This window comes from Ptychodera flava, chromosome 5 (genome assembly GCF_041260155.1).
Source record: "Ptychodera flava strain L36383 chromosome 5, AS_Pfla_20210202, whole genome shotgun sequence".
NCBI classification, from domain to species: Eukaryota; Metazoa; Hemichordata; class Enteropneusta; family Ptychoderidae; genus Ptychodera; species Ptychodera flava.
In genome coordinates, this window is record NC_091932.1 from 16,826,173 (window position 1) to 16,842,283 (window position 16,111).

The window sequence follows — 16,111 nt, forward strand, 5'->3', positions numbered from 1 at the left end:
AATGATTGGAACTGGTATTTTGTGTCTCAATTTTTAAAACAGCATGTCCATCGTTAGCTCTCATTTACAATCCTTGGCAGGGTCTGTTTTGTCTTCATACAAGCAGAATTTCTGACCGCTTAAAGTAGGCTCAACCAACAGTAAAGTGGATGTACGTACATAGATACATAGATACATACATAGATAGATAGATAGCTAGATAGATAGATAGATAGATAGATAGATAGATAGATAGATACATACATACGAATATCCATAGATATATAGATAGATACATACATAGATAGATAGATAGATAGACAGAGATAGATAGATAGATAGACATACATACATACATACATACATACATACATACATACATACATACATACATACATACATACATACATACATACATACATACATACATACATACATACATACATACATACATACATACATACATACATACATACATACATACATACATACATACATACATACATACATACATACATACATACATACATACATACATACATACATACATACATACATACATACATACATACATACATACATACACGCATGCATGCATGCATGCGGTAGACAGACAGACAGACAGACAGACAGACAGATAGACAGACAGACAGGCAGACAGGTAGGCAGGCAAAGCTCTTCCAAACGTCATGGACAGTGTCTGTTTATAGTGTACATGGTTCATGATATCATGCATATTTAGCAGCTGTTAATCTGCAATGCGTCAGTACACATATAGACCATATAGAAACGCATCATAATACATGCACGTAATCAATATTGATTTTTTGCCCACGTGTGAACACGTGGGCATATGTCGCAGCGATGTCTGTCTGTCTGTGTGTCTGTCTGTCTGTTGGTCCATTTTCTCAAAAACGGCTGAACGTATTTCAGTCAAATTTGGTAGACATCTTCAGAATTCAAATGGCTAGAACTGAAAAGGTTTTGGTGGGCGTGGCTTGGATATTAATGAAGTTATGAAAGTTTTAATTTTTCTGTTACGCCGCGTATGACAAGTGAAAACAATCGACTGTTTGAGGGCGCTGTGAAATGTGCTTGTCCAGGTTGGCTACAGCTGCAGCTGGATAGCTCTGGTTTCAACCACGGTCCCTCCGTGTTTCAACCTCGTATTGAACATTAAAAATATGATATTTTATTACTCATTCAACTCACTATTCAAGATAAAATATCGTTTAGCAAATTAGCTTTATCCTTGGTAATTGATTTTTCCCTCGCTGCTCGATCGCCAGAAATGAGTACATACGTTCTTAGCCCTGCGTACGATGCTGTGTGTTCCGCTACAGCTAATAGCCCCGCTCACCACAGCCCTGCAAAGGCCCGTACGTAGAGTTGGTGACTTCAAATCCATTTTTGGACTTGACGTAAAAAGCCAAATTACTGCCGAAATTCAGCGTTCTTGGGCCCAAGTCGTATCCCTGCCTACCTCAGCTACTCGATCGCTTCCAAAAATGCCAGTCTTTTATTCTTTTTTCGTAAATAACCGTCGATGTCGGCAACTCTCTCGCTAGCCCTGCGTACGTACGCAGTGTACGCTGTGTGTTAGGAACGCACACAGGGAATGCACAGCGTACACTGCGTACGTACGCAGGGCTAGCGAGAGAGTTGCCGACATCGACGGTTATTTACGAAAAAAGAATAAAAGACTGGCATTTTTGGAAGCGATCGAGTAGCTGAGGTAGGCAGGGATATGACTTGGGCCCAAGAACGCTGAATTTCGGCAGTAATTTGGCTTTTTACGTCAAGTCCAAAAATGGATTTGAAGTCACCAACTCTACGTACGGGTCTTTGCAGGGCGTGGTGTGGGGAGGGGGGCTGTATGTGTAGCGGGGCTATTATTAGCTGTAGCGGAACACACAGCATCGTACGCAGGGCTAATACGTTCTCTACCTAGCCTCATGGCATGGAAGTGCTGATGAATAATATTACTTTGGGTCAAAGGTATTGAAGTGTCCAATCAGGTTCGTGCACAGAGTCCAAGGCCATGACCTACTTCATGTACTTCTGCACTGTTTTGATTTTGCTTCGCCAAGAAACGTATTCGTCATTGTCCATAGAAGTATGTTTGCTCTCCTTTGAGGTTGTTTGTGAAACAAATTCCGGGATAGGCCTTGGAATGCATACGATCGGCATCGCGGCAGTGCATGTAGCTAGCCCTACGAGTATGGCGAGAGTGTCCGGCTTTGGCTACGCCGCCTCCCACCTCCGGCAGGCGGCGTAGCCCCCGGCGTAGCCAAAGCCGGACACTGTCGCCATACTCGTAGGGCTACGCATGTAGCGTACCATGCTTGTGTAACTGCCGAGCTCAACGTGCATTCACGGTTGATACTCGTGTACAATCATGATGTGTTCAATTCTGATGAAGATTCATAAGTCTTACTTTTGCAGTCTTTTTTCCGTACGATAATCCCGACAATACGTGTTACTGTTAGACAAGGTGGCCATTTTATGATTCAATACTGCACAGCTACATAGCGTCACTATCGTGTGATCGAGGTACAGCATTGTTGAACGGGATACAGAAACTCTGCAGAGGGAGAAACGATCGTTGACATGAACAGTCAATGTACTTCAGCACGTAGTCCGCAGATAGCGGATCGAGAAATAAACGTGTCCCAGTAAATAACGGAATATTTATGTACATTAACTCGATATTAATCAAATTTCCAGCTCATCGCAAAAAAATGTATTGCAAAGATTAATTTGTCACTGACAAATACTGCACTGTATGGAAAAAACAGTCTGTAGAATAGTTCAACCTCAAGTGGTATTACCCGAGACAAACACTTGTGTTGTCAATTTTGATTTCATTTCATAAACTTCATACTTCATCGAGTATCGTGTATTTCAGCCTTTGTGAAGCCATTTTATTGATATTTTCAATTTTTGTCTTGGCTTTGTTGTGGAATATGTTGAATCGTCTCCGTGGACATGTAGGCAAAAGTGTGACGGGGTCGAAGTGACTTGGGTACCTGGGGCCGACCAAAACCAGTGTGAATTACTGGGGTCAAAGCGGACAGCGGCCGGGATGACGTGTTCCCCAAGCGAGCTACCTTCAGAAGTCTGTTTCATCGCAAAAAACGTCAACTTTTAAAACCCGTCATTTATTTACTGATGTTATTCTCAGCATCACAAACATATACGCCTCTGCTATGTATCACAGCAAATAGTTATATTTGAGCGCCCCGTAAATGGGATCCTCGTTTTTTTGCGAACCCGAAGTGTGTCTTGCTCAATGCATTTCCTACCCATAGCGAGGGAAACTGCCCGCGTTCCCATGCTCCCATGCACCCTTTTTCAATGCCAGTGCAACGCCATCTGTGCAAAATTTGTTGTGGTATGCTCCCGTGTGATGGAAACCTCTCTTATTCTAACAATGACGTAGTTGACTTTGGACTTCGATTTCGTAAATGTGATGTCCATGCAGTGAGTTTGGGTTGGCGCGCTTATAATGCAATCTTCGCCCGCCTGCGGTCCGATATCCCGCATTTATTAGCGATATTTATCTGTTTTGACTTGACCAAAGTTGGAAAACTTGCTATGTACATTAAAGATACTATGATACAAGATTATTGAAAGTCATTTGACATTTTTTTCAGCCAATTCCCAATATGCATATTTAATGAACCTTCCAAATTAGGGATATATACTGGCATTTACTTGATAAAATTTGGCGAAACATGCTGTGTACATTGATCATTATACCAGGTTATAACAGTATTGAAAGTCATTTTGCATTTTCATGTCAGCTAATTCATAATTTGCATAAATAGCTAACAAGCTTTCACGGTTTGGCATATAGAGCTTGAAGGACTTGACCAAAGGTAATTACACATGCTATATTGTGATACAATACAGTACTCAAAGAAATTAATTATTTTTATTTCAGCTAATTACATATTTGAATACTTAATGACCTTTAGATTTGATCTGTGGTGAAATTCATTGTGTTGATCATAACTCTTTAAATGTAGCAAAGCATGTAGCAAAGGTTCAAACTTGCACATAAATGCAATATATAATGAAACACGTGAGCATTTTCAGTTCATATCTGGTTTACTTTAGCCAATACCTTATTTGCAAATTAATGAACTTTCCTAATTAAGGATATTTACCTGTCTTGACCAGACCAAAGCTGACAAATTGTTTTGTACATTAAAGATACTATGATACGAGATTATTAAAAGTCATTTAACATTTTTACTTCAGCCTATTCCTAATTTGCATATTTAATGAGAACATTTCAATCAATTCCTTATTTGCATATTTTAATGAACTTTCCTGATTGGGGATATATATTTGGATTTAGAATTAATCTGTGGTGAATATTATTCGTTATGTTGATCATAACACTTTCAATGAAGTTGCAGAAATGTGGCAAGGGTTCAGTTTGCATATAACTGCAATATATAATGAAACACGTGGGCATTTTCAGTTCATATCTGGTTATTTTATATGGTACAATGCATGAGACAGTCGTATTCCCGTTGTTGGTATTATACAATGCACATAGCATGCAGTTAATAAAGGATGTTTTGGCTGCCTGATAATTGCTTAAAAGGTTATGTACGGACACAATTTCGCTGTCTCATTTATTTACCTTATATAATAAACGAGGGTTTTATAAACTTTCCCTATTTCGGTACGTTAGCGCAAAAGTGGCGGTATCACATCTACTGTCCGACCGGTAGAATTAGCAAATTACCATTTTAACGTTATCAGACCAATTGGTATACATAAATGAGAATGGTGAAGAAATTACGTGAGCAAAATTTATTCCGGCGTCGCTACAACACCAGCAGACAAGCCTGTCCTCCGTCACAAAGGTGACGCACTATTATGGTAAACACTCTTAATGGCAAACTCGATGCATAATCAGCGCAATGCGATCGTCAGGAGACTTTTCAAACCGCCCGCAAAGAATATAGACCGGGTAATTGATGGTCTTGTTATCACTTGCCCTGGCAGTAAATTGAGCAATGTTCGGAGGTAATGGCAAGGACGGACTTTTTTCTTTGCAAAACAAGATAAAAATGGCGACCGATGCCGCAGATGTGGACTCTAAGGAGTGTCAGTCGTGCATAATGGAGCATGAGGCGAAGCTGACACGGGGCTTCGCGGATGCAAATTAGCCTTCCCGACGTGTTACGTCGTGCGATCATGCGAAAGTGAACGCGCCAGCGATCACGTCGTTATAATCACGAAATTCAAAAAACGTACTGGCAATAATTTCAGAAAGAAAACAGACTAGAAAGTTCTCAGAGTACCTAGCATTAAAAATGAGGTCCCATCCCTCATCACCTGCTAGTCGAAACCTTGAAGTAAAGGCGGTGAGATTATCCGAAATTTTTGTCGATTTTACTCAATTTTGCTCTGGCTGGCCATACCTTTCAAATGCGCAAGCTATAATTTCTTGAAACATTTTGTCGCAGATTAATGACACAGATGAAGTCTCGCCGTGTACTGCATGAAGTCACGCGAGTCAAGGTCTAACGAGATAATATACACCCGCATTTAAATGATACAGACAATTCTGTGCCGAGCGACCTCACGATCATATACATGCAAATACGAGCATTGAAATAATTCTGCCCTTTCTGGCTCATCTCGTCAATGTAACCCATTTGCCACATGCTTCGCTTGAGAATTGCACATTCAAATTTTTTCATATTTTGCAAAACAGGGATAGCAAAGAAAAGCAGAACGCCTTCCGCGGTCTGGAATTCTCTAATCAGCACAATAATTTGATCTCGCGAACTCTTTCTCGTCAATATCTGCCTACCACATGTATCATTATCGAACAGTCACGAGAGCAAAAAGGGGAAAGAACTTTGAAGAACTTCATGCATATCCAACACTGTACTTTGAAAATGTAATAAAACCTTGTCTCACTTTATGCTATTTGATTTTGAAAAAAGAAAATCGTCGTTTGTTCTGATCCCACCTGTCAGATTCAACGCTGAATTTCAGTTGAATTATCAAAAGACGAAGGAATTGATTTTCGAAAAGAAGATTTGCCTGCCGCAGATTTGGTATTTTACCACATGTCAAACAAAAAATTCGATTAATACAGCCTCTCGCACTGGCAGGGCTCAGTGTCGTTAAGCTGATAAACCCTCTTAGGATATCGAGCCCCTGCCGATATATTAGACACTATTATTAGCAGTTGATTGTGAAATGAACATTTGAAGAGTTGATGACGCACTGCAATTGTTGCGGTTAGTCTTTTAGTTATTAAAGTTCAAAGGAAACCACATGCTATTTCCTTTTGAAATGAAATCCATATAAACTTTCCATAATTCATTTTAATAACCAGAATTTTCGCGTAATCTTTGTTTTAAAAGTAAAGTGCAAATCGTTCCTGTAAAAATCGCACTGATAAATATTGCTAGGCACTCTATAGAGCAAGGCTTAAAAATAGAATTTAATTATTTGAAAGTAAATTTTGACACTCCATATCGCGTACCGATCACGATCATCAATTCAAAAATTTTATCATTGGTGTTATACTTTCTCAAAACAATTGGTAAATCTCACTTAAACCGAAAACGTGAGCCAAGAAACTTGATTCTTTTAAATTGAATAAAACTGACCTGACACACACAGTTTTGTTGACCAATAATGTGCTCTGAAGTTGCGTTTCTTTAGTTCAGGAACCAGGTCGTTGTCTTCACAGCGAAAAATTGGATTTCTATTTTGAACTATGCATAATAATATCCACCAGAACAGTGTGTAATGCTATTGGTTGATCGGTTGAACTTCGAGGACCATCTGTTTAATCTTGATGTGTCAGTCTCGCGAGTTTTTAAAAAAAATACAAACAGCAAACTTAGAAAAAGACAAAAATATGCAAAAAATAGTATCAGCAGAGTAGTTATGACGTAAACTTCAGAGTTCAATGACACATGATTCAGTTCAAGGACACGTGTCTGGATTCAACAAATAGTTAAATGTGAAATCAACACAAAAAAGGAGAGTTGAAACCCAATTTGTCATATTTTACAGATAACATAGACATCAATCGGCCGACACACATGGTGCGAATTACACATCACGTGACATGTGTTCCGGCCAGTGAGAACGAGCACGGGCTTTTTCTCACGGTCTGATCAGGTTTCTCACGGACCGGACAGTGTATTGTGTGTGTCTAACCTACATATCATGCATAGCTTATCATATTTTGATAAGTGACATGACGGGTTCGAAATTTGCTGTCATAATAAAATAATGACGGACAAATTTACAAGACAATTTACACGTGAAACTTTCATTAATTCATGAAATAACTCGCTTGACATTTGATCCACAGAAAGAGCAATGACACATCGTATTGAAATAAGAATCTGCTTTAAGTTCTTTCCATGCGACAAGGAAACACGTAGTTGTTGGCGAAATTAAACTCGCATACAAAAAAGAGATCAAATCGATCTCGTGTAGGCCATTGTCCTCTGGAGTTCAACTTTCCGAAGTGAGATCTACCGCATGAAGGAAGAGGCTGCAAAGATGAATGACCTTTGACCCAGAATCGCCAAACGATCAATCTCCGCGCACGTGAACAGTAGTCAGTTCGTATACGCACACCTGCAACGGTGTTTGTCAGCAAATTGACACCAATCGAATCAAGTTTGCCACACCGACCACGAGGTTAATTGGGGTCACGTTCGGAAGTTTGCAGTCGCCTGAGAAAGAGATTGAAGAAGAAGACACACACACATTCTTAAATGTTCCATCTTGTCTTCGCTGAACTTTTTAAATTTAGTTTCTTAAAGAACCAAGTAGATTGTGTGTTGTCAGACAATGGACGCCACTCAAACGACCTTAACCTCATACGATCAGGACGCGGTGTACGACTTACGCGACTCTGGTGTTCATCATCACGACTTCGTCAAAAGTCGAGTCACCATTGGCCCTTGCTATTAATATGCTTGTCGTCCATTGTCGTCATTGCAATCTTTCAAATATTTTGTTTTCTCCAACGAACCGTGTAGTTATGGACTGTTCGGCATGTCACTAGTATGAATTTTGAATAGTAATTTTCACATAATGCTTGTAAGTTGCTTTTGTCTATTGATACCGCCCCACTCCTACACGCCGTGAATGCTGGTACATACATTAACAAGAAATAATTCTATGCTTTGCTCGATATAGAAACCCGCCTGTGTGTTCTTAGACAATAAACATCATTCAAATGACCTTCAACTCATGGTATCAAGGTCTGCAAGTTGAAAATGCCTACCAGCGAAATATTCCCTCTGCTTGATTTAGCTTAAATGACACTTTTCCTCATTGCGTGTAATCTAACAGATACACTATGTGTGTGCGACGATGATGAACTAGTGCTGTAATTGACATTAAAGGCCCACTGGCTGTATCTTTTCGCATTATATTTATGACTTTACTTTCAAACTAAAATAAGTTTGTGAGAATGTACTTATTTAGGTGTGTGTATACACTTATCAACTACCAGCTGGGACTGTATGTGCAATTTTGAACAAGATAAAGATTACACTGCGATTAAATGTTTGCTTAAACATTAAATCGCAGTCCAATGCACAAAAGCAAAAACCGTGGATACTGTGTATATCTGCACTGAAAATCCTCACATAAACTGCACAGAGTAGTCCAATGTAATGCATAGGGGTTGATGTTGTCAACTGTGACATTGTATGTTCTGTTTCCTTTGTAATATTACCAAATTTTGAAAATGGCGGGAAATCAAAATGAAAGCTAAAATTTGAATTTACTTGTCAAATGTTTCACAAAGAAATGGTTTCCTAATGTAGTAAAAGCCCATATCCCTTCCGAGGTAGAATTCAGAGAAAACAAGGAGAGAATAGGAAGATATTTAGAGGTAAACAAATTTCAAGAGTTAACAGCTAGTGGGGCTTTAACTCGTTTGATGCATGAAGTTCCTGCTATTATGTTCTCATACCCTAAATTGCCTTAATAGTCCAGTCAATTTAGGGTTTAACCTAGGACTAATTGCAACAGAAATTATTTCTTCACCATTACCTTTGGAAAGGTCTCACTAATGACATATTAAAAGTATAGAAAAATATAAAGGGTGCAAATTGGTTAATTTGCATATATTCAAATTAGCTATATATCGCCTTTAAAATGACTGCTATACTCACATTTTGGGCATGTAAACTGTATTCAAGTGACTTTTTTCATTGCAACACGATTAAGTAAGGTTCAATAAGTTATTTTCTAAATGTCTTGAACAATAAAGAATATGCAAATTAAGTAATTTGCATATATTCACAGTTTTTCCACTATTTCAGACAAAATGAATGTTTAAGCTCAGATTTAAACAATTTTTTTTCTCTATGAAATTGTTAAGGTTTTGCAAGAATTACCTAAAAGAAAAGAGGTTGATCTAATTTGCATGCATAATTTGCATATTTTAATACAAAATGCCTAATTTGCATAATTGACACAAACGATCTTCTGTATACAATAAGCCTATAATAGCTTCCATTGACATTTTCTGGTTATTCAGAAATGCAATGAATAAAGAGAAGAGTTTAAGAGAATAACTGTTTAAATAAAAGGAATCAGAATTCTTTCTTTGGATATCCTTCTTTCTTTTACAACAATAAGGTTATTCATAAAAAATCATTGGACATGCTCAAGTTTTTGACATCAATTGTCATTTTAAGTCATTTTCTCCTACAACATGTTCGATTGCAGTAAAATTTTTGAAGGAATATATTATGCAATTGGTCATTATCTTCAATGACGATGGAAATATTCAGTTACTAATAAATGGTTCACCACACTTAACAGTTGTGCCTGTGAATCATCTTTCTCATTATTGAACTGTTATTAGTATAAATACGAATATCATTTGAATCACCATGGTGGTAGTGGTGATGACAATTATTATGATGGTCATTATCATATCAAATTTCTTCCTCTTCCTCTCTGTTTACATCTTCCTCTAGGTGGTTCATTTGTTTACAGCCAGAATCCTTTCGTTGACAACAGAAAGTCTAGATTTTGCTTTCTGTCGGGGTTATTCATACTACTGCAGTTCATTGTAGAACCCATAAATATGGGGAAGGATAACTCAATGAAAAGATGTGAAGCATAGGATGATATAATTGTACTACGTATCATATCAGATCTTAGATGTGCAAGTATCACTCATGGGGCTGTTATGTAATGGACTTCCATTTGCAGATTATTAGACTTTTGTATTATTACCAATAAGATCGATCACTCAAGGAATTGAGAGTCTGGCCAATCTGAGGTGAGACTTCCATAAGGTTCAAAATACAGGATAACCAATTTTATCATAATTTGATGTCAAAATTTGATATCCTAATTGATAAACTCGTTAACGGTAGCTTCTGTGATGCAAATCCCTTCACATCTTGGTTTTCTTGTTTCACGGTCATGAAAATTTGAAAGAGCAGCTAGACCATGTAACATTATGAAAAGTATCTAGATTTGCTTTACCAGTGATTTAGATTATCATGATTCAGTCAACATATTTTTTTCAGTTTTTCCTCAAATGCTATGGCTGTGTACGGTAAGATTTAACAGGAAATCTCTCTCTTCAGTTCACTATATGACTTTATATTAATTTTCAATTGTTGTCTTCAAGAAATTTCAAAATTTTGAGAAATGCAGTGTCCTTTGATTATTGTAATGTCTTTCAGCTGATAAGGAAAAGCTTTCCTAATCCATATTTCATGATAATTGGCAGTATAGTATAACAATTGTACCTCTATATCATCATGATCATTATAATTTATTTATCATTATTATCATAAATTTCTGTATGTAGCATGAACAGGCAAGTTGCACACAGTCAAAAGTATATCTGATTTACCAGTGACCACACAACCTGGTCTTTAATTACATTTATCAACACTTAATCTATATTAGTAATACGGGTAAGGGTGAAAATAAAATAAAATAGAGCTGAAACACAAATTTTCTTCAGCCTCCCTTAGTACAAAGTGTTGGTTATTTGGCCAAGCATTTGGTATGCATTAAGAAAATCCAAATCTTCCAGTAAGTTCCCAATGTTATTGACATTATGCAAATTCTCTAGATAATTGAAATGAACTATACAAATCAATCATTGTTTATTCTTACAGGGCTTTTCATTTTGTAGGCCCTATTAGTATATAATCATTAAAATGAGTTAAAATACACAGAAAATAAATAACCATGTCAATTTCTTTGTACTGAGCAAAATGTTCATTCAAGTTATAAAATGGACATCTTTCGATAGGAAGAATGTAAAGTATTAAATAACTTAAACTAGTAGTGTCTCTTCATGTAACTTCTCATTTTACTGATAACATAATTAATTAAAATAAGTTGACGTCAATTTGAAAATTAAAGAAATTATTTTAATGATCATCATATATGATTTATGCACATGAGGAATCGCTCAAAATTTGGTAAAATATATTTAGCAATGTCAGTAAAAACTTCCAATCTCTCTTTACGATATTGTAAAACCTTTCAAGTTTCAATTATTACATTTAGTACAGTGTAGGTATTTCCTATAAAATCTTTTAAAATTAGTCCTTTGCACACTGTAGTTGTATTAGGCTTTGAATATACCATTCTTGGACCTTTTAAGTATTTAAGGTGAAGAAATAATTCATGTTCCAATTAGAAAAAGAAAGTGACATGGTTGACTTATTGGACAAATGCAAATAAGAATTTTTTATCGCTTTAAGAAATTTTATTTGAAAACATTCCCTGAACTAACACAGTCATTACAATGTCAGCTTATCTCTTAAATCACTTTCGTAAAAAGATTATCAGCACCAGGTTTGTATAGCATCTATGACCCGTTTAGCATTTGGGTAAATTAGCTGTTTTATGCACAACTTCATTAAATACACTTTTCGCGATCCCTGGGATCGCCTTTGTTCTAGTCTGTAAGAGAATGATTTAGATGTAAGAGCCTTTTGTTTTCCATTGAAATTGTAATCTGGTGGATAAATTTTCTGATGAGAAAATCTGGTGCCAACACAGGCCTTTAAACTTGCGATATGTAACTTCCATGACCCTACTAAATGTAGTTCCAATGATCTCCGTTGTTTTTTAACATTATATATAGTCATTTATACTATAGGTCAAAAAGGGAAAAGTAAAGTGGTAGGAGGGGCAAATTGCAGTTATATGTAAAATGAGGAATCTTAAATGATTTTATGCATTGCCTAGAAACACAAAAAGTACATTAAATAATGAAATTGCTTGAATTAAATATCAATTTGCTGAATATATTTTTAAGAAATCTATTAACAGCAACGATTTTGTACCCTTTTCTCCCCTCTTAACACTCATTTTGTTTGTCATTCTATACATTCAATACAGAGTGGAAACAAAAACTACTTGCTGTGTAGATTAAATATAATTTTTAAGTGAAATGCAGTGGCAGCCATACTTGATTTAGGCAAAGTAGGAATATTTCTCGGGCAATAAAATGTATTCAAAAATATTGCCTGGACAAAAATCAAGATAAATGCATACATTACTTGAACATAATGTCGCATTTTTCTCAATCCAATATGCTTATTTCTTTTATCAGTGAACGTATTGCTCCCATTATCCGTTTATATCTATACAAATAAGGTAATGTTATAAATCTTAGATTGTATTGGACTTTTAGTATGTCATTCCTCTCTAAAATACAGAGAAAATTTAATTCTATTGCAGTCAGAAGTAGCTTATATAGTTATTAATTAGGGACATACAAAGAAAAACGAAGTGTTGTGGCGGCCATATTGGATTTATGCAAATGAGGAATATTTCTATGACGACAAAATATTTTAATCAACATTGCCTGAACCAACAACAAGGCAACTAAGCCCAAACCCGCATATATCATGTTTAGCCGAATATTTTTAGTAGCAACATTCTATCAGCACCTAGTTTGTAACCATAATCTTTTTACATATATGCAAATTAGGCATTGTTTACATTTGTAGATTGTATGAGGCTTTTAGTATGTCATTGTAGGGCTTCTCTGAAATACACAGTGGATAAATAATTCTATTGATGTCAGAAGTAGCATAAAAATAGTTATTAATTGGGAAAAATACAAAGAAAAGTGAAGGTTTTGGCGGCCATATTGGATTTATGCAAATTAGGAATATTTCTATGAAGACTAGATATTTCCATCAACATTACCTAAACCAAACACAAGGCAAATAAGCCAAAAATCTGCATAACATATCACATTTAGCCAATTATTTTTAGCAGAAACATTCTATCAGCACTTAGTTTGTACCCATAATCTTTTTACATCTATGCAAATTAGGCACTGTTTACAATTCTAGATTGTACTAGGCTTTGAGTATGTTATTCTAGGACTTGTCTAAAATACAATGTGAAAAAATTATTCTATTGCTGTCAGTAGTAGCTTAAAAATAGTTCTTAATTCAAGAAAAACTAAGAAAGTGAAGTGTTGTGGCGGCCATATTGGATTTATGCAAATGAGGCATATTTGTATGACGACAAAATATTTTCAACAACATTGCCTAAACCAAAAAGGAGGCAAATAAGCCAAAAAAACCTGATCAAAAGCATGTTTAGCCACATATTTTAAGTAGAAACCGTCTGTCAGCGACAATTTTATACCCATGAGACCCCTTTACATTTATGCAAATTAGGCACTGTTGCACCCCTTAGATTTTATTATACTTTTAGTATGTTATTTCTAGGACCTTCCAAAATGCATGGTGAAGAAATAATTTCTGTTGCAATTAGTCCTAGGTTTACCCCTTTTTTGGCTTAGATTGACTGGACTATAAATGCGCGACGCATTAAAACGAACAAACGCAATACAAGCATCTGTTTATAGTCCGATGTCATGGAGCAACATGAGATGTGTCACATCAAAACTGCAGTTGTGTATATATTCTGCTGGAAAGGCTACAATATGTTTCGGTGTATGCCACATAAGAACCTTAAAGCCAGCAGATGCAAGCCGTATATCAGTTGGCGGGAACCTTTGAGCTGATCATACAATGACTAGTTGACAAGTATTGCTGAATACGGTCAATGTGGAAGCTCCATCATATAGGCTATAGTAACTTCTGACTGCTTTTTTTCCGTTTTATCGATTTTTAAAAAAACTTTCTGTCCATTCTTTTTAGTTTTTGTCGTTAATATGCTGAATCTCATTCTACTATCACCATCACACCAAAATAGCTGATCTATAGCTTGTCAAGACAGCGTGTTTGTAATTCCATTGTTATTGCTGACAAGCTTTTATTAGAACGGGCGTGGATTCGTTTATAAACCATACCGGTAAACGACTTGCATATTGTACAAAGCCTGCGTTGTGCCGGCACAGGTAACATTCTGTTCTGTATCATACCAGTATATTGATAGCGCAAATAAAGTGATCTGATTGGTCGAGACGTGAAAGTAACCGTGCTATATTCGCGATAAAGCACGGCTGTGACTCGTGCGAGCTCTTATGTAGAGAAAATTTCATCTTTTTTAACGTTACACACCAGAATTTCGATATACTCTTATGATATAGAAGTAAACCACGCCTGCGACGGGTATACCACACAGTTTTGACCAGTTCACCCCATATGTGCACACGCTATCGCTCGTGCACGTATGTGCTGAACCGGTCAAATCTCGTGGTACTGTCGCTCGGCGTGGTTCATTTCTTATTTTCAGCATAAACTAATTTTGTTGTAAAATAGGAAAATGTAGTTGATCAACTGAACAAAGGTAGTGGTAATATCATCAAAATTTATTTCTACTGAGTAAGTTATAATCCTACTACCTCATCGGGCAATAGGCAGGTGAACACAACCGAACTTTCATGGTCGTCACATAATTTTATAATCGTGTAGCTTCATGACAGTGTTCGTGAAAGCACTAGAAAGGTGGAGGTAAACATATTTTCAGCTGGTGACATTGGGAAATCATAGCCCAGCGAGTAGAAGCCCCGTGTTTCTGTCTTTTATGAAATTATGACAAGTAATGGGCAACATATCCATCGCCCAGCGACGTGTAAATATTTCACGGTTTCACAAAATACTGAAAAACTTAACTATGATAAAATAACGTGATAGTGCGCAAACTAGTCATCAAAAATAAGTTAAAACTATTGATTTGCATCACGCGTTGTTTGCTTGTTTTACTTACTATGAGAAGCCAGGTTTTTTTGGCCTTGTTTATTTTTAGAAATCTGTGATAAATTTACCGCCAACATGATTAACAATTCAGATATTATTCACATCATATAAACGGTCCCGGCGTAGATTGTCTGTATTCTCGCCCTCGTTGAAACATAATTTTGATATCATCTGTGCCCTGCGGTACCGGTCCTCGGTGACGTCACGGATCATGTGACGTCAGCTTGTCATTATACTTTTTTACCTGACGCTGCTGTGCGAGTGAGTGCGTCAGATAAGTTTGTGATCGGAAAAACGCCGCGCGGAGAAGGAAAGTTTTACATGTGGAATTTATATATTTTTTACCCGTCGCTTACAGAGGAGTAGTAATCGCAGCGGAGGCAGCCACATCATGGATTGGGACCAGGGCTCGGCGGCCAAAAACATGGAGAGGCTGTTTCTGGCATCGGCGGAAAAGGGCGACAAGAAAGCTATGATATTGGCCCTGGAGAATAAAGCTCACTTCAACGCCGACTGCGTCGACAATGATGGCAGAAGCGCCCTTGTGATCGCAATACAGAATAGGAATTTTGGTGAGTAACGATTTTATTTCAGTCAGCTATCGCATTATGCTCGCTCTTTTATTTAAATATATGTTTTTGTGCCACGCCATTCTACAACGCTTAAAAATAGCAACATCGGCGATAGAAGCGTAGCATGTTTGAGTGGAGCCGCAACTGAAAGACGGCCTGCCGTTATCGTTATAGAACATACCCCTTGATTTATAATTACTTAATTATAAATTCGGGGAGACAGCATTAAAACACAAGCTGAAATACAAAGTAACAGAGTAGCACTTCGGTTCCTTGATTTACGTTGTCGTCTGTCTGGATTCCTATGCGTTGGATTCCAAACTGTCATCGCGTCGGCGCTTAAAAAATCATAGTTATCTAATCAAACTG

General features: G+C 37.0%; 1 protein-coding gene across 1 annotated transcript in view; it reads left to right on the forward strand.

Annotated features, from left to right (window-relative positions):
- The window catches only part of LOC139133150 (short transient receptor potential channel 4-like), a 145,005-nt gene that overhangs the window by 73,407 nt on the left and 55,487 nt on the right, over window positions 1–16,111 (forward strand). The window contains exon 2 of the mRNA XM_070699577.1: window positions 15,529–15,742. Coding sequence (XP_070555678.1) covers window positions 15,529–15,742 — 214 coding nt within the window. The remainder of the gene's footprint in view (window positions 1–15,528; window positions 15,743–16,111) is intronic.